The sequence below is a fragment of the Trachemys scripta genome, chromosome 10 (genome assembly GCF_013100865.1).
Source record: "Trachemys scripta elegans isolate TJP31775 chromosome 10, CAS_Tse_1.0, whole genome shotgun sequence".
In the NCBI taxonomy this organism is placed as follows: domain Eukaryota; kingdom Metazoa; phylum Chordata; order Testudines; family Emydidae; genus Trachemys; species Trachemys scripta.
The window spans coordinates 39,933,532-39,953,264 of NC_048307.1; the positions used below are offsets into that span (position 1 = coordinate 39,933,532).

A 19,733-nucleotide genomic window follows, 5' to 3' on the forward strand; every position below is an offset into this window, starting at 1 on the left:
TCTTACGCTGTAAGAGAGATCTGTACAGCACAAGCTCATAAAAATTGCCCCTTCCCTCAAGGTGGAGGGAGATATGCACAGTTTTTGCTTCCCCCCCCATCTGCCCCAGTTATGAATTGCACAAACTGTTTTTTGGAATAAACAAAAAAATAAGTTTATTAACTACAAAAGGTAAATGTTAAGTGATTAAAAGGGATAGCAAATGGAAGAAAGCAGATTACTTGAAAAATAAAACAAAACACGCCAACTAGGCTTAATACATTAAAGAAATTGGCTACAAATAGTAATTTCTTATCCTAAATGTTGTTTTAAGCATGTTGCAGAGTTTCTTGAAGGTAAACTGCACTGATTGCAGCTTAAATCTCCAGGTATACCCTTCACAGGCTGACCTTTCTTGGCCTGGGTACCAGTCCTTCTCCCCAGATCAATTTTAGGTATTTCCATCCTGGGCGGGGATTCTGTGAAGAACTGGCGACCATGATTAACTCACTCTCCAGCCTTAACTAGAATTTACATATGGTGGGAATTTTTTGTTTGTTTTGTTTTTGTCTGACTCGCCACCCACTCTTAATGGAAAAACATTGAAAGCCCAAGATGGGGGTCTAGTAGCAGGTGCCACGATCACCTGACCCTGTAGTGTCAAAGCAGCAACCCATGGAGCTTCTCAGGAAGGTGGGAGATTAGTATCTTCAAAGTCTTATTGTTGTTCCCAATGGCCCATTCTGGCTGATTGCCTACTGTCTGGTGGGTGTTTCCCAGATGCAAACACTTTTGCAATTGATACAGATCTTATATTCCTAACTTCAGATACAGCAATGATACATGCATACAAACAGGATAATCATATTTGGTAAATCATAACCTTTCCAATGATATCTCACAAGACCCATCTTACATCAAATACAATTTAGTTATGCCATATTCATATCATAAGCATATTTCTGTGAGGAATATGGGTGTGATGTGACAATCATAAATGGAAGTAATGTTTTTGTTAAATATAAACAGCTGAGTGAATTTCACCTCCATTCAAAATGCAGAGGTAAAAGACAAATCCGTGTTGCCTCACAGGCTGGTCACCAGAACAGCTGGGAGAGATGGTGAGATTCAGACTGGTATTTGAAGTATTTTTAGGATCGACAAACAAAGAATGAAAAACAAACATGAGAAATTTCAAAAGTCAGTGATTAGTTAGTTGAGAAAGCACCTTGACATGTGAAATGCTGAGAATGGTTATTGTTACCGTGGATGGACAAGGGGTAAGAACAGGAGCCCAGAGCCCCAAAGGTATTTCGGTGCCTAACTCCCATTGAAATTAATGAAAGTTAGGTGCCTAAATGCCTTTGATAATCTGGGCCAGGGTCCCCATTGTAAACTCTGTTCTATGACCAAACTGTAACTCATTGGACTGTGATCCCATTAGATCTTGTAAATTAGGTAGGACGTTTATTTGACCGGTACTATAAAAGAGTGAAGTGAAAAAGCCATGTCTAATAATTATCAGTATTATATAGATAGGACAGTTTGTAAACATCTTATTGCATGTCTCACAGAGCCAGCTGTTATCAGAAATGGAGTGAAAACCCTGGCCTGCTGCATCCCAGACCAATGCCTCACCCCTTGGAGCCCAGTGATTCACAGCCAGCTCTTTAACCCTCCTACATCTTGCTTGACAGGTGACATTGGGAAGATACAGGTGATACCATTTTGAATGCATACAGATCCTCCTGAGCCATAGTGCTCCGAACACTTCCTGAAGCTGGTGGGTATCTGTATCTCCATTTCACAGATAGCTAAAGCACAGAGAACTTGAGGCTTGGGGCCCTCGATGTTTGGGTGCCCAAGCTGACAATCCCAAAGGTCCTGGAGTTCTCTCTGGCTCATTGACTAACAAGCTGTGCTGCCTGGTATCCCAGCAGAGTGCAGTGATTCGCTACATCCACACCTGGCCTGGGCTTTAGATTCTCCATCACTGGCCATTTTAAAATCAAAATGGGATAGTTTTCTAAACCATGTACTCTAGTTCAAACAGGAATTAATTCAGGACTGTCCTACAGAGGTCTGATGGGGTGACCACAGGGGTCTGTTCTGGCCTGGACACCTATGGATCTATTAAACGACTGCTGAAAAACACACACAAATGACATTTATAATCCACATTAGAGATTTGAATCTAATAACAGTGGCTCGGCAGCCCCACAATAGTTAAGGTTGCGTCACAACTTCTGTTTTTGCTTATAAGGTTGACCTTATAAAATCGACATACTTGGTCAGATTACTTTGAAATTTGCTGTGACTAGGGGGAATCCAGGGTAGGGTTGGTGACCCAAATTTGGGGTCATTTGAGCTATGGATTGTGCAGATATTAGTCCTTCCCTCTTCCCCTCCTCCAAGAAAAAATCCAAAAGGTTTTTAGGGTTTTTGTTGTTGTGCAGAGCTAGTGATCAAACTATTGATGTGATGTGGGTTCAAAATAGCCTCAGTCAGTCCAGTTTTACCCAAGGTAGTGCATGTCACCCCTTAAATCATTGGGGAGCCAAATTGAGAGTGGTATAAGGACATGTTCACAGTCTGTGGCTTCTGCCAGGGGCTGCGGCCGGGGCCATTTGCCCCCCTCGTAGCTTCCCAGGGCCATGCGGCGCTGTGGCTGGGGCTGCGTGCCTGTGGCTTTGGCTGGAGCTGGGTTTGTGTGCCTCTGCCCCGCAGCTGCAGCCAGCTCTGGAGCCAGAGCTGCGTGTCCCATTGTGGCTGCTAGAGCTGGGGGCTCGGCCTATCAGAACTCACCCCACCTAATCCTGCCCCCTGGTTATTTTTAGTAAAGTCACAGACAGGTCACGGGTTCCCATGAATTTTTGTTTGTTGCCCGTGACCTCTCTGTGACTTTTACTAAAAATAACCATAACAAAATCTTAGCTTTACGTACCAATAAAGAAAAAACCCATGAGAGGGTTTCTTTGCAGCCACTTTATCCTTGCCTGGGTAGTTTAAGGGAATGTGCTGACATCACTGCCTTTGGTGAACACCCCGCTGTTAATGTTACTAGTCCAAACACTTGTACATCTGTGCAATAAAGATTTAATACCTCACATTGCTTGCTAAAAGTTCTCTGTGATTGAGAGTGAATGGGTTGTAAAAGGAGGTGAAGAGCTTGTACATTTCAGCAACTGTGGGGTTGGCAGAGTAAAGGTATATTGGGGCATTGCAGAAAGGAGGGGAGAGTTGTGCATTTCCTGGGGTTTCAGAAATTTTAGTTTTGCTTAAATTCACACTCTGCCTGGGATGACCGACCCCCCCAAACAACATAAATCTACTGTAACATAGTTTTTTGCCATTGAATTGCCTAGAACTCCCTCCTGCATGCCAGGAACTTCCCCTTGTAAAAGTGGGAACTGGCCCAGGTGGCACAGATTCCCATTCTTTATTTCCCTGCTCCCGGGTCTGGGCAGTGGGTGTAATTGGGCCCTAGGATTTCTCTAGGAGTGACTCAGCCACCTGGAGACCCACTCCCAGGGCTGATCCCCCTCGCAAATAACAGGGACCCTTTATTCTGGTTTCTGAAGGATGTGAACAGAGCTCTCCCTCATTCCAAAGAACTGCCCTAACCACCAGGCTGGAGAATCAGTCTTCCATTTACCCTCTGGCCCAATGACTAGTCAAGTATTTATGAACAGTAGAACAGCTTCAACAGGAGAGATTAACAGGGGAAGAGCCCAGTGATTGGACACTTTCTTTCAATGTAGGAGACCCAAATTCAAATCCCCTTTCCATATCTGGAATTAACCTTCCACATACCAGGTGAGTGCTCTAACCACTGGAATAGAGGGTATAAAGGACATAGCATCTCCTCCTCTGGACATTTGGGAATAGCACAGAAGGTCCCCCAGTATTTTGGCCAAAACTAGTCATGAAATTGATGTCAAATTCACACATAGGTGTGAATCAATGGAATTGGCATGTTCTGGCACACAAATTATTCATCCAAAAACATGGCCTACTCTGTTAAGAACACACCTTATTCCACAGTGTAGCTAGGCCCTAAATGTTGGCCTGGATTAGGCAGTCAGGGAAGAGACTATTAACTCTATGCACACATCATATTTATTGTCCAAATTGGAGACTTTCACCACTAATTGTCTAGATCGCCACAGGAACTTCCCAAAGGCTGTAGGACACTGACTGCCAGGAGGCATAAATCCCTGCACAAATCACAGTGGGTCAGATGAGGGGCCCTGTCCTATCTGACCCGAATACTGTCCCCGCAATGGGTTTGACTAACACTTGCCCATCCTGCATTGGCCTTATGGTGCCTCCATTAACCATCTGGAGTCCCTGTATCTGTGGGGTTGACTTTGTAGCCTTGGCTATCTAAGTTTTTCTTGTGGAAGAGAGAAGCTCTACTTACAAACAGTCCCCTTCTGAGGGGGTGTACCTGGAGTAGCTCTGCTTACCTTGTAAGGAGGAGGGTGTATGGAGGGGGGTGGCTGCAGAGACTAGTGGCCTATCTCCATTTTGGATGGTGGGGTCTGGACTGAAGGGAGGTCCAATTTTGTGCTATGTATCTTGATTCAAGTCTTCTCCCAAGCTCTTTCTGCCTTGAGAATGGCACCACCACTTGGGTGGAGTATGTCTTGTCTTCCCCCCTTGGAGGCCTAGCTGCAGTTCCTGGGTGTTGGTTTTCTGTCTGAGTTTAGTGGGCCATATGCTGCACTACAAAACAAGCAGGAAGTCAGTTGTGTTGGGCTGTGTCTCCATAAGAATGGAGCTAGAATGAGAACTCTTCCCTCACCTGCATACAGACAAGAAATCTCTCATCTAGTGTTGGATGGAGAGTAACAACTCCTGAGGTTTTGAAATGTCACCATCTTTCCGCATTGGCACTAACAAAACACAGCCTTTGACTGTTGCTGTGAAATTGAATTGTCAGATGGAAAAGGCCAGGCTTTGATTTATTTGCCAAGCCTCTCTTAGACCTCTGGTATCTTTCCTGTCAAAATCACAGTGTCTCTGCAAAATGCATAGGCTTTGAAACTGTATGTTTTGTTGACAATACTTGCTAGAAATTTTCTGACCAGCTCCCAAAATGTGACACCCCTCTCCCCCCCGGACTATTTCTATAGTTACCTCTCAATCCCACCCAGCCTACAGCAAAAGCACTGATGGCTTGCACAGAAGAACTAGTGCTCAGGAGCAATAATGAAAACAAGCTTGTTAGTAGTTTCTCTTCTGCTCCCCACTCTCTCTCTCCTTCTGCAGGCTATTCTCACTGAGTGTCAGGCTATATCTGTGTATTGGTAACTCTTCTGTCCTAAACAATCACTCTGGGATACCAGCTCTTCCTCCTATGTCCCCCTTGGCTCTCACTAAAGAATCGTTGGAATCTTAGCACTGTCCAAAGCCTTGAACTTCTAATTTCATATGAATCAGCCCATCGAACCTTGGCAGTCTTGTTTTCATGTAATAACGCCAGTGTCTGCCTTTCTCCAGAACCCAGACTCCCTGGTCTGCAGCACAAGCCTGTCCTACAACCCCACCCCTGCCAGCAACCCAGTGATCCTGAGACCCAGTCCAACTGTGATCCCTATTGAGTGTCACTATTCCAGGTGAGTGTCTGAGATGCTCTGTCCCTATCACTCGCATCTAGTCCCTGTTCTGGGAGCAGGTTGAGCATTTGAGGTTTCCTCCTCTCCCAGGAAGAACAATGTGAGCAGCAAAGCCATCAAGCTAACTTGGGTCTCCTTCAGGTCTACCCTGTCTGTGGAGGAGAGGCTGAGTTGTTCCCTGAGGAATGGTAAGTGGTGGTTCCTTTGCACAGGGGCCTCCTGGAGTCATGATTTGGATGCACCAATGATTGCCAAGTGAGCCATGTGCCTGTGGGGAAGTGTTTGTCACACAGCCCTCTCCTTCCCCCTAGGGGCTGTCAGTGGAGGGTGGTGAAGGACACAGCCCAAGTTCCCACGTTTGGGTAATCTGACTGCAGTGTAGCTCCTCAGGCAAGCTGAGGCACTCAGCAAGGTCCCCCTTATGTGTCAGGGCGGTAATTCCTGCTTGTGTCAACCAGCTCCTCTCCACAGATCCATGTGGGTGCTGGACTGTACGCTGCAACAGGAGCTAAGCTTCCACCCACCGAAAACCTAATCCTGATGATTAAATGAGAGCATGGAGCAGGGGGCATAAAGATTCCAGAGGGGCTCCATATGCTGCCTGTGGTGCTCATGGAGAGCTTGCCTTGCAGAGGACTGGAGCACTGAGAGACCATCCAATGGATTCCAGCTGGGGGAAGTCATGCCTATCCAAGCTGATGTCAGCACTGGGAACCATGTGGCTTTGAGGTGCTGTGTGGCCACTCTGAGCCCAGACAGGGACTCCTCCCCCTGCTATGCTGTCATTGACTTCAATGGGTAAGAGCTGAGGTGTCCCTTCCTGAGGATATTTACTGCCGTCACTGGTAAGGAACTATGCTTGCTGGGCATCTTACTGACCCTTGACTCTTGTGTCTAGCTGCCTGGTGGATGGGAGATCAGGTGACATCCCCTCAGCCTTCATATCCCCCAGGTCCAGACAGGACACACTGCAGTTCATGGTGGATGTGTTCAGGTTTGCAGGAGATGCAAGAAATTTGGTAAGATGCCTTCCCCCACTCTCTGTCAACACCTAATAGGGCTGTTAAGACTCTGTCCCTGAAATGACTCTATTCCCACTTCCCCTCCAGATTTATATCACCTGCTATCTGAAAGTCACTGCAGCTGAGCAAGCCCCAGATTCCTGGAACAAGATTTGTTCCTTCAACAAAGCAGGCAACATGTGAGTGGCTAGAGTATAACCTTTGGCTAGTCTGAATCTGTTCCCCTTCCAGATGTTGCAAAATTCAATATTCTTGTACACTTTCTATCTTAGGAATTGGCCAAGAAGTACTTGGATATGAGAGGGTTTATAACTGACCAGACAAATGGGCAATGCTCGAGACAATGTAGTTTCTGATAGTGACAACTTAAAACATGTATTCACGTGGAGAAGTCTAGTAGGAAAAAGGTAATAAAGCACTGAAGGGCTGCACAATAACTTGCTACTATAAATAACTATCTTCTCTTTGTTACAGTTGGCTTCCAGTGGAAGGCACCAGAGACATCTGCAGCTGCTGTGAGACTGGGAACTGTGTGGGCTGGTTAGAGGACAGGCTGGTAGAGTGAACCCTCTGGCCAGCTGGCCAGCGAGGTGCTTCCAGAGAGATGTGTCCGTCTGTCCCCCCTACCCCCTGGCATGGTAGGTTCTCTGTACAATGCATGCATTGCATTGTTTAGTGCATGGGATAGATACCCCTATTCCAGCAGAGTTGGGTCAGTTCTGTTCCTTGGATCATCATCACACTTTGGAACTGGTGCATCTAATTTGCTATTAACGGGTTGTGGGGGGTGTGTGTGTGGGGAGGGGGTTCAGCCCCTTTCAATACAGGGAAGCAGAGGCTGATGTTGCTGTTGGACCCTTGTTCATCCTTAATGCAGCTGAAGGCTCAAGGTTTCAAACAGAGGCAGCAAAGATGGCACTACAGAGTATGGAGGCTGCTGAGTGGGAAGCTGATGGTTCTAGTTCTAACCTTCCACCCATGGTCTCCTCCTCCAGGTACATGAGAGGAGCCTGCAATTACACTGTGATGGGCTGTTGTGGCTCTGGATGTAGTTCTGTCCCTTGCTGCCCTGCTAACTTTGACCATATGCAGGAAGTAGAATAACTCCATTCAGGGCCGGTGCAAGGAAGTTTTGCGCCCTAGACGAAACTTCCACCTTGAACCCCCCCCCAGCCCTGCGGCAGCTCCCCCCCCCCCGAGCCGCCTCCCCCCGCGGCAGCTCCCCTCCCAGGGAGCCGTGCAGCAGCTCCTCACCCCAGCTCACCTCTGCTCCGCCTACTCCCTGAGCACGCCGCCCCCGCTCTAATTCTCCTCCCCACCCAGGCTTGCAGTGCCAAACAGCTGATTGGCGCTGCAAGCCTGGGAGGCGGGAGAAGTGGAGCGGCGACCGCGCGCTCGGGGAAGGGGGGTAGGAACGCTGTAAAAAAAAAATGGAGGCACCGCTTTTTGGCGCCCCCAAATCTTGGCGCCCTAGGCAACCGCCTAGTTTGCCTAAATGGTAGCTCCGGCCCTGACTCCACTGCCTGGTCTGTGTATGATGTGCAAATCTGTACAATAAAGAGTAAAACCAGCTTGACTGGGGTCTGTGGCTGGATTGTCTGGGCCAAAATTGGTGGGAGGAAAATATTTTTGTGACTAATAGAAGCTGGAGAAGGGTGAAAAGGGTCCTGAGTGCTGACTTATCACTCAGTACAACTTTTCTTGCTCTGGGGGTCAGATCCAGTGCCTGCCATTAGGAGGAGTGAGGGAGAGACCTTCAACAGCCTCCTTGGCAGGGCCGGTTCCAGGCACCAGCGTAGCAAGCAGGTGCGTAGGGCGGCCAATGAAGAGGGGGGTGGCACGTCCGGCCGTTCGGTGGCAATTTGGCGGCGAGGCTGTCACTCCCTCTCAGAGCGAATGACCTGCTGCTGAATTGCTGCCATAGAATGAAGCGGCAGTAGAGCTGCTGCCGATCGCGACTTTTTTTTTTTTTTTTTTTTTGCTGCTTAAGGTGGCAAAAACGCTAGAGCCAGCCCTGCTCCTTGGAATGTTGACACTCTTCCAAGTGCTAATGGCCCAGCAGCCATGTGCTACCGTGCCTCATTCTCCGGGATGTCAGACTGACCCAGCTCCAGTCACTGCCTACTAACCATGCACGGGCTACACAGGAGTTAGACACAAATGAGATGACTGAAGCTGGGGAGGGCTTTGCCTGCCTGGGGAAGCACAATGGTCAAGCACCTGGCTGCCACTGGTAAATAGTCTGTGAAACCCTCATGAGGAGGGGGTGGAGATAGGCAGGCAATGTGCCTGAGCCTGCCTCTTTCTGCCCAAATGGAGGCCTAGATGCTCTTCCCTCACTCCTACCTCTCTTGGTTTGCTTGGGAAGGGAGTACAGCAAACTTCCATCCTCTCTAAGCATAGGGCGCCCCCTCCCTGCCCTGCTGTCTTTCTATGGGGCAGGCATGTATGCTACAGTCCCTTCCATCTACTCCAGTCAGGAGTCAAGCTCCTTCTCTTACCTCTTAAGACTCTCTCTGTTGTGTAATACTCAGGTGCTCTGGGCCCTTCATCAAGGGATCCTGAATAGTGGGGACAGTAGCTTGCCAGGTCTCACCCCAACAGACTGGGAGGGTAGAGATAACAGCTGGTCTTGTATCAGGATACTTTGGATGCAGTGCTTGCTGAATGCCCCTTGAAGACATCTCTCCCCTGGACTTCAGGCAGTATAGGTGCAACCCTGCTCCAGGTCTCTACCCTAAGCCAACAAGGAATACAATAACACCTACAACTCTCCCTAGCACTTATTCCACAGTTGCTCTAGCAGTGGTGGCAGCTACTGTAAAAGGACTAACGCAGAGTGGGCACAGGTATGTAACATTCCTCTTCTGTTGTGGGAATAGCTGCAAATAACTGAAGCAACATATGCAAAACTAGGGAGCAGGCCCCTGTTACTGGCCTATGGCATGTATAGAGTGTTCAGCACTCTGCAGAATCTGCTCTGTCAGTTCAGGTTTATGGTAAGGCCTGATCTACCCTAAAAACTTAAGTCAAGCCAGCTACGTCACTCACTGATGTGAAAAGTCTGTACCCCTGAGCAACCCAGTTAAGCCACTCTAACTTGCAATGTGGACAACAGTAGGTGAAGGGAAGAATTCTCCAATGCAAGATGAGGAGTTTGCTTACAAAGACTTAATCTAGCTCCCAAATGATAGGTATCATCCACATACCCCAGAGGTCTTTTGCCACTCTCTTCCTAAAACTCCCCAGCAACTTCCCAAAACATGAAGGAGGAGTTGTGTTGAAAAGGGTACTATCTTGGGCCCAACATGGGATGATGTTAATAAACCCTTGGTTATTATAATATTAAACAGGTCAGCATCTGGGGTTTAGGTAAAATTATTCCTGCTAGCTCCTCCTGTAACAACCACCACTGAGAATCTTTTTAACACATTATTAGTGATAAAGGGAAAAGCAGTTAAAGCATTTGGAATGTCAAGTATTAAATGGCTTTCGGTTTAACAATCTTCCCCATTCCCTTTAGCTGCAGAGAGAGTTCATAGGGAAGTCCTCGCTATCAGTCTGCAGGTGGGATTAAAGCTGGTGGTAACTCTCTGGGGGAAAGACAAGCAGTAACTTGAAGTAGGGTGCTGCTGCTGTTACAAGTCAAACCCCGCTTCCCTGAAGCCAACCCCCCCAGAAAGGCAGAGATAGGACAGCAAAGAGAGAAATTGCAGTGTCTGGCTCTCATTGGCAGCCTCCCTGCTGGAGAAACACAGGCCCAGCACACAGTCTGATCAGCCACTCTGAGACCTGGCAAACTCATACCAGCAGCAGACTCTTTAGGGCAGTGCTTTAGCTGGTTTACAGCAGTATGTTGCAAAGGTAGAGTTGTCTCAGCCACATATGCCAGATTCTGATTAAATAGAGGAAAGCGAAGCAATAAGGTGGGGAAGGAAAAGGGCACGAAGGATGGGGTGACATCAGGAACCCAAGTATCATGGTCCAGGTGTTTGTGGTGATTGCCAGGAGATCCCTCTCTGGGCCTGTCTAGTCAGTGACAGGCTGGGCCACTACAAAAATAATTTTCCCTCTGTTGATACTTACACCTTCTTGTCAACTGTTGAGAATGGGCCACGTCCACCATAATTGAATTGGCCTCATTAGCACTGACCCCCCTATTCGGTAAGGCCATCTTTTCATGTGCTGTGTATTTATATCTGCCTACTGTATTTTCCACTCTATGCATCTGATGAAGTGGGTTATAGCCTACGAAATCTTATGCCCAAATAAATTTTTTAGTCTCTAAGGTGCCACAAGGACTCCTCGTTGTTTTTGCTGATACAGACTAACACGGCTACCCCTCTGAAATCTAGTCAGGATGTCTCTCAGGATCAGGAAGGCCCAGGGATGTGGTGGTGGGTCCCAGGAGATGGGGGTGGGGGCAGCCACGATGATGAAGTTCACTCCTTCCATTCTATCCTGCTCCCAGGATGCACCCAACTCCCACTGCTGGAACCCTTCAGCTTGTCATATCAAGCCATGACTTCACCAGGAGCCTTGAACACTCCTTATCACCATTCTTTTCACCCAAACAGTCCAGTGTGCACCTGCCTATTTGTCTCCAACTTCCGATTCCATCTATAAACAATTGTGTGTAACAGGCAGCGTGGGATTTTTGTTACCTTGGACAGTTTAGAGAGCAGGCCACTGATGGCCAGCTGGGTCTGATTCTCACTGTTTTCCTTGCCTCAGGGTCAGGGCAGTGGCTGTGATTGGGCCCCGGCTGCCTGCAGTCTAAGGGAGGGTGTTAATTATCTGGGCAGCTGGGAGCTGGCTTTAGGTCAGGGTATAAAGGACCCCAGAGTAGCAGTTTCCCTCCAGGCTAGGTTTGCTGCAGGCAGGTAGAATGACGTACAGCCTGGGCTTTGCCATCCTGTGCTGGGCAGTCGGTGGGGTGACCTGTTTCAATCCCTGGGATTTCTCTAGGAGTGACTCAGCCATCTGGAGACCCACCCCCAGGGCTGAACCACCTCGCAGAGAAGCCCATGTGCCCTCTCTTGCCCAGCTCTACCCCTGGGCTCGGGTTGATGCATCCCAGCTCAGGACTGTGTCCCTGCTGCGGCCTGTCATGGTGCAGTGTGAGGAGGCTCAGATGGTGATCACTGTGCACAGGGATCTGTTTGGGACGGGGCAACTGATCAAAGCAACTGACCTGAGCCTTGGCTCGGCTGCCTGCCAGTACACGTCCCTTAATGCTGCAGAGAACACAGTGACCTTTGCAGCTGGGCTCCATGAATGTGGCAGCACCTTGCAGGTAAGCATCCCTCAGAAGCCTCCTCTTGCTATGTTGGGGTGGGAGGTGTCAAGAGTGCCCACTCCTCTATTTTGTATGTATAATTCTACATCTGGTGTTCTAGACATATGTGAAGTATTCTGTGCAGTACCTGAAAGAACTGTTAGCTCTGTGTTGTGACCTGATAACTGTGGGTGGTGTGCAGCTGTGGGTATCTCGGGGCCTGTCTGTAAGTCCTGTCTGAGCCAATGGGAACGTAGATTGTACAGAAGCATGGTAAGCTGTTCTATTGTGCTCTCCAAAATATGGGAGGAAAGGCTGTGGGGAGGGAATCCTTCTAGAGAGAAGATAGTTTGTAGTGACCGGTATCAAATCTCTCGTTGGTCTACTTCCTGGCCTTCTTGTGTGAGGCCTATGCTGACAAGGATGACCTGCAAATTCACTAACTATTCCCAATCTGGAAGGCAAAGTGGTGCTGGAGTGGGACTCTCACCTACTGGGTGGTGAAGGGCAAGTCACTTTCCCTGCTCTGTGCCTCAGTTTCCCTATCTACACTGAGGCTAAGGAATGATAGCTGCTTCCTTTGTAATGTGCTTTGAGATCTGCTGATGAGCAGATATAGATAAGAGGTTTGTGATCCTTCCAGTAAGGAACAAAACTCCTCTTCAAAAATGCAAAATCTCTGGTGGGATGCAAATTCTAGTTTTTGCATAGCTCTGCTGGGACCACTTCCAATTTGAGCCATTGATTAGTTACCTCAGCTGTGGTTTTGTTTCTGCTCTCTCATTGTGCGCCTTAATATACTATAGTTACTAACAACTTACTGCTGGGGCAAAATTCATCACTATGCCTGACTAAAGCCCTCAAAATAGGGCGTATCTAGTGCACGAGCCTTGCATTGGCTCAATTCATCTCTAACAAATAACAAAGCTTAAAATTTACTGTCCTCTCAAGTCTTAGCAGCACAAAGACTCAAATGTCTGGGTCAGTGATCACTAAGGCTTGTATGGGGTGGGGGCAGAACTTGCTGTAGGATTCAAACATGCCCTTTACCCTACCTTCCTTTCTGTCTGTGCCAATGTGTGACTGAGTCTAAGCTGGCATCAATGTATGCCCAAGAGGCCCCCACAGTGTGAATTCATTCAGCTTAGATGCCTTCTAAATTCCCCTTCAGTCACCTCTCGAGTTGACCCTTCACTTCCTGATACCTGCCTCATGTACAAAATGTTAAACATGTAACTGAGCAGGTTGGAAAGATGGGGATATTGTGAATGCTCTTCATTAAACCCCTCTGCTTTAGAGGGGAAATGCCAATCTTACTGTGAGCCTTTCAACATCTGCCTCTTCCCAGATGACATCAAACTCCCTAGTCTACAGTACAAGCCTGTTCTACAACCCGACCCCTGCCAGCAACCCAGTGATCCAGAGAACCAGTGCAGCTGTGATTCCTGTTGAGTGTCACTATCCCAGGTGAGGTGAGACTCTAATCTTGTCCTTGCACTTAATGGCCATTCTGGGGTCTGTCTTAATCACTGGGCCTACCTCTCCCAGGAAGGACAATGTGAGCAGCAGAGCCATCAAGCCAACTTGGGTGCCATTCAGCTCTACCCTGTCTGCAGAGGAGAAGCTGGATTTCTCTCTGCGCCTGATGAATGGTAGGTGGGAGGTCCTGTTACCCTCTAGTCAGACATGCCAATAGCTGTTACATTGGACCCACTCTCTAGCTTCAAAGGGGTTGGGAGCTTTCCTGGAGCACTAGGACTCAGTACAAAGCTGGGCAGCTCTTGACACTGGCCACTGACCCCATACTTCAGGAAGGAGACTTGGATGGCAGAGCCAGAATAATCCACAGACCATGCAGTGTTTCCCAGCCAGCTTCTCTTGTCCCCAGTATGATTACCTTTGAGGCTTCTCTCCTATGGGGATATCCCACTAGCTTGCATTCCCACCTGCAGCTCTTATCTACCTGTTTTCCATCCAGACCCTTTGCATCTCCTCCTCCAAGGGCAATGACTCCTCTCCATGTTGGCCCAGGAGCCTATAGGGATCTATAGGGAACCATACCATCTGCCTGTGGTGCTCAGGGTGAACTTGCCTTCCAGATGACTGGAGCGCTGAGAGACCCTCCAATGGATTCCAGCTGGGAGAGGTCATGCATATCCAAGCTGATGTCCGCACTGGGAACCATGTGGCTTTGAGGCTCTTTGTGGACAGCTGTGTGGCCACCTTGGGCCCAGACAGGGACTCCTCTCCCCGCTATGCTGTCATTGACTTCAATGGGTAAGGGCTGGGGCCTTCTTCTAGAGGATATTTACTGTAGCTGGTGAGGATCTATACATGGTTAGCACCTTATTGACTATGACTCTTGTGTCTAGCTGCCTGGTGGATGGGAGATCAGATGACACCACCTCAGCCTTTGTATCCCCCAGACCCAGGCAGAACACATTGCAGTTCATGGTGGATGTGTTCAGGTTTGCAGGAGATGCCAGTGACTTGGTGAGATTGTTCCTCCCCCCTAAACCCAGACTAAGCAGATGTTGGTGTCCCCTTGTGTGCTCCTAACTCCTCTATTCCCCTTTCCCTCCAGATCTATATCACCTGCCATCTGAAAGTCACCGCAGCTGAGCAAGCCCCAGATGCCTTGAACAAGGCTTGTTCCTTCAACAAAGCAGGCAACATGTGAGTAGCTGGAGCACAAAACACTCTCATTTGATGAGAAAGTGGAGATCTGACCTACTGCATGGCTTGGATCCAGAGGCAGGGCTCATGCTTACTCTCTGAATATAGGAACTAGTTTGGTCCAGGCAGGGCCAGCTTTAGGCCGGTTTCCCCCGAATCGGCCTCCCTCCCCCGGCCGGAGCGCGGCAAGCCCCGCGGCCTCCCTCCCCCGGCTGGAGCGCAGCAATCCAAAGTGTCGCCGAAGACTCAGCATGCGCCACCTGGTGAGTACAAGCCCCACGAATCGGGCACCGCACTTGCTAAAGCTGGCCCTGGGTCCAGGGACTGTTGGGCTGGGGGCCCTGGGGTGAAGGATGCTGCCTGTGCACTAAGGATATGACTGATATATGTCAGCTGTGACATCAGTCACTGGAATTACACCTCTGACATGTGGTGTGCTCTGAGGAGTTGGGTAACTGCTCCTAGGGTCAAGATCACTTTTGTGGGGTGGCTGGAGAATCCTCTATGCAGGATTTGCATTGCTGATCTAGAAAACCTTCACCCTAGGCTCCCTTCAGTACCAGTTTTTCTGTGTTCACTTAATTCAGGAAGCTGTGGTGGGGAATCCTGTCTACAGCAGTTACTTGGTCTGGGGGGTGGGAAATAAATGGGTAATCGTGCTCTTTCTATTCCAGCTGGTCTCCAGTGGAAGGCACCAGACAGATCTGCAGCTGCTGTGAGACTGGGAACTGTGGGCTGGTTGGAGGACAGTCCAGGAGCGTGAACCCTCTGGACAGATGGTCAGGGAGGCGCTTCCAGAGAGATGTGCCCTGCAGGCATGGTAAGGTCTGGTGTGTTAAATATAGATAGATATAATACACACAAATACTTCAAACTGTGAGGTTCAGCTCTGGCCATTCCTATGGGGCTCCATCCCAAATCCAGTGTCTAAGGTGTTACTGGTGAGTTTCTCTTCCATTCTCCATCCAGGTGACTCCTGGGGGAGAGAAGATCAGGCTGATGTTGTGGTTGGACCATTGTTCATTCTTAATCAAGGCTCAAAGGGTCTCTTAGAACATCAACTGGAAGCACCACAGGGTAAGGCAGCTGCAAGCTGTGACATGGCTGAAATGCCCATGGTTTCAGTTCTAATGGCCTTATTGTCTCTCCACAGGTGCTGCAGAAGTGCAGGGCATAAAGGTGGGCCTGGTTTCCATGGCAGCGGCCATAGCTCTGGCCTGGTTTCCATGGCTGTGGCTGTAGCTCAAGCCTTTCTTGTCTTAATTGTTCTCTTAGGCAACAAAAGTGACTGTTTGCTTCCTTGGCTTTACTCTTGTGACTTCTCTAATAAAGCATGACAATGGGATTCTGTGCTAATGCTGAATTCTTCCTCTGTAGCTGGGAGGAGAATGAACTCTGCTGTGGATTGGGCTGGGGGGAGGCATGCTCTTTTAATGATGAAACTACCCCTGAGAGGGGTAAAAAATGGTGTGAACAGGTAATGGAGATTCCTAATACCTGGCCATCAGTGAGAGAGAGTGTTCGTTCTGCAGGGGCTCTGAAACCTGGCCTACTATAAATACACGTAATTTATCCCAAGCATTGCTAACAGGGGTATCTTCATACTAATGAGAACCAACTATATCAACTGCCCTAAGTCTCTCCCTGCTGCACATCCATGTAGCAATAAACAAAATGTAGGGCTGGAAGGGACCTCTAAGAAGTCATCTAGTCTCTTTTGCGCATGCCCCTGGCTGAGGCAGAAGTAAACTTAGACCATCTCTGATAGGGGTTTGTCCAATCTGTTCCTAAAAACCTCCAGCAATGGGAATTCTACAGCTTCTTGGAAGCTTGTGCCAGAGCTTAACTTCCCTTACAGCTAGAAAGTATTTCCTAATAAATAACCTAAATCTCCCTTGTTGCACCTGAAGCCTATTATGTCTCTACATCCATCAAACATAGGGCAAGAACAATTGATCCTTGTCTTCAAATTGGCTACAGGCTGTTATAAAGAGGACTTATCAAGTGCTCCCTCAGTTGTCTTTTTCTCAAGCCTGAACATGTGCAACTTTCTAACCCTTCCTCCATGGCCAGCTCTTCTAACTCTTTCATAGCTCTGAACTCTCTAACTCATACACATCTTTCCAGAACTGGCCACCATACTCCAGCTGGGCCATCATCAAAGCTGAGCTGAGTGATGTATCTTACCTATGACACCCCTCTGGTTTGTGCCCCCTTTTTTTTCAACTGCATCAGCTTGTTGTCTCAACTAAACTTGTGATCCACTGTAACTGGGGGAAGGAAGTGGTCTGAAACAGACTGATTGCTTCTTCCTTCCCTACCCCAGCAAGCTCTCTGAAGTGAGAAGGTGCTAAACTGGAAGGTGCTAAAGCTGTTCTTACTAAGCTGTAGAAAGTGAGTGTGAGAAGGGAAATCCTGTCCTCCATTGCCACCTTGTGGGGAAAGAGGGCTGGAGGTCATGGAACAAGAGCACTTCATAGCAGAAAAAGTTCCTGTGAGCCAAAGTCAACCCTAGCGTGATCTTGATTAGCTAACAGGCCAAACTGAACTCACTCTCCTACTGCCCCCCTCATCACTCTATACTGAAACATGATGCTGGTCTTTATGATCTCTTTTAGACTGTGGGTCCACTTGTGATCACTCAGACTGCCTTTGATGTGCTCTCCTGCTGTATAAGGACATGTGCACTAGTGCCACTAATGCTGAGAAGATGCAAGAAGCTGGAAAGTCAAAATAGAGGTGGAGGCAACTTTAACAGACCACCTCTTGCATAGCCCTTAGCTCCTCTCATCTACCCCTTCCCCATGGGAATTATGTCTATTTAGAGTCCCTCTGATCCTGACCTAGCAGCAAATGGAGTGATGATGTGAAAAGGGGAGGAGTAAATGATTGAGACTAAGTTGGCCTGCTATAAACTGGGATGGGACAGGAAGAAAGCAGAGGTTCCACCAGCTGGGTTTCTCTGCAGTCTCTCCTTTGGATTCTGCTGGCACTGAAATTTTGTAATATAGAACAATTCCCCTGAGCCTTATCCCATGTTAAAAATATTTCCAAATTTAAAGAGGTGTAAAGCCCTCCTGCTCACAGTGCTGCTGACTGTGGTTAGCCTTATCCTCCTGTTGCCAATTATACACTTGTTGCATATGTCTTTTTAAATAAAATCCTGCCCACCTACAACTTCAGACAGCTGCTGGTAGACTGGGTTTTTGAAGGACTTATTTTGCTAATCTGAGATACATGAATCCTACTCTTTCCCCCCCCTGCTTTGATGCTCATTTGTCTAAAGTTTAGAGGCTTTATTTAAAAAAACAAGTTCCAACAACTATATTTAAATCCCTGCTTCTGAAATTCACAAGTAGCAACTTGCTTTCAGCTATAGCTCCTTAGCTGATGCATATCTGTGTTGTTCTATTGACTTCAGTTGATCAATATTGACACCAGCTCAGCATTTGGTCCTGTCAGGGCAATCAGGTTCCATCAGTAAGCTGCCAATAACCGACTAGGAATTGCCTTCTGTTCTGGCTCCTACTAGCCGGAGGATATTCTGCCTGGTGCTGCTACCACTCGGCTGAACATCAGCCAGAGTAAAATCAATGGATTTCATTATACTAGCTATGAAAACAGGTGTCTTGGCCTCACTTCAACTGTGTGAGAGAAGAATAATGGATGTAAGGAGAAGGTGAAAACTTAAGCTGTATGTTAGAAAACCTTATTAGAAAGCACTGCAACTTATAGGTCCAGTACTGCATGATGCAACAGCATCTACCTAGGGTACTTTTATGGCCTCTTTGACAGCCATCTCTGACCACTTCCTATCCGTCAGGTATTGAGGTAGGACAGTGCTGCTCTTCCCTTTGTACAGGTGGGGCACAGAGCAGCTCAGTGATTTGCTGAAGGTCACTCTAGCAGCAGGGAACTCTGTCTGCTGTAAGAAAGAACGTAATATGTAATGGGTGTGGGTGTGTGTTCCCCTCTGTGTTATCTGGGCTGGTGATCTGCTAGGTCACTCCAATCCTCGACTCTGGGAGCCAGCCTTGCCCTGCTCTGCTGTGAGAACCCCCACTCCTGGGCTGTTCATGCACAGGATCTGGCAGGTAAGCTGCTCCGTGGATTGTGCAACCGAATGACACTAGCCAATACCTCCAGTCCCAGACACAACCCAAGGACCTCTGTCCTGCAGTGTCCAGTTATGCCCACTGGATGCTGCAAGCTTCTATGAGTTTGTCAATTTAACAAAGAAATTGATATTTACCAGGCTTGTTATCCCAAGGGGACTCTCTGACACACTTCAAACCAAACGCACTGCCTCAGGTAGAATAAACAAACAAATTTATTAACTATAAAAGATATATTTAAGTGATATTAAGTGATAGGCAAAAAGTCAGAGTTAGTTATCACAAAAAAGAAAATATAAGCATGCAATCTAAACTCTCAACCCTATTAGACTGAGCAACATCTAGATTAAGCAGTTTTTCTCACCCCATTGGATATTGCAGTCCTTAATAAACAAGTTTGTTCCTTAAACCTGGGCCAATCTCCTCTGTTGGAGTCTTGTCTTCTTCTCAGTGTCTTAGTTGCTTGCAGTGAAGGTGGGGGCAGGAGAAGGGCCCAGTATGTGTCCATTCTGTCTGTTTTATACTCTGTTCATGTGCTTGGGGAGCACAAGTCCAGGTGTGTCTGGGGGGTATTGCTGAGTCTCTCCAAGCAAGGTTGAGCAATTCCTCTGGTGTGGCCTCATGCAGGTGAGTCATTGCATTGTAGCTCCCTTGCTGGACAATGGCTGTTGATGGGTTGTTTCACACCCCGTGTTGGTTACTTTCCCCAACTTACAGCATGTTTCAGTGACCACCATACAACACAATTCTCATAACTTCATATGTATTAATGATACACATATATGGACAGAGAAATGTCTTTCAGCAGATCATAACCTTACAAGGCATGCTTTATATGTAAGATCACAATTATATGAAAATGAGGAAAATGGGGGTTACAGTAAGCTCCCTCAAGGTATAGAATATCACAGTGAGTTTAATGCAGTCGAAGAATGAGAACAGACAGCAGGGAATGGGAACTCCCTTTGTTCACCCTTGGTGATTGCTGGGTGTCTTTGGACCAGCTCAATTACATCTGTTTCCCTCTGTCTAAAGTAGATGC

General features: G+C 47.8%; 2 protein-coding genes across 2 annotated transcripts; both read left to right on the forward strand.

Annotated features, from left to right (window-relative positions):
• The first annotated feature begins 5,844 nt into the window (after positions 1-5,844).
• LOC117883883 (zona pellucida sperm-binding protein 3-like) lies at positions 5,845-6,805 on the forward strand. The gene is made up of 4 exons (XM_034783719.1): positions 5,845-5,855; positions 6,219-6,398; positions 6,499-6,619; positions 6,710-6,805. Exons 1-4 carry the CDS (start codon positions 5,845-5,847, stop codon positions 6,803-6,805), a joined length of 408 nt encoding a protein of 135 aa, XP_034639610.1.
• A 4,628-nt stretch (positions 6,806-11,433) lies between these two features.
• On the forward strand, positions 11,434-15,915 carry LOC117883903 (zona pellucida sperm-binding protein 3-like). The gene is made up of 9 exons (XM_034783753.1): positions 11,434-11,918; positions 13,249-13,367; positions 13,449-13,552; positions 14,000-14,177; positions 14,273-14,393; positions 14,485-14,576; positions 15,251-15,396; positions 15,546-15,653; positions 15,730-15,915. The coding sequence occupies exons 1-9, from the start codon at positions 11,511-11,513 to the stop codon at positions 15,816-15,818; spliced, it is 1,365 nt and encodes a 454-aa protein (XP_034639644.1). The 5' UTR covers positions 11,434-11,510; the 3' UTR covers positions 15,819-15,915.
• Positions 15,916-19,733: the final 3,818 nt, after the last annotated feature.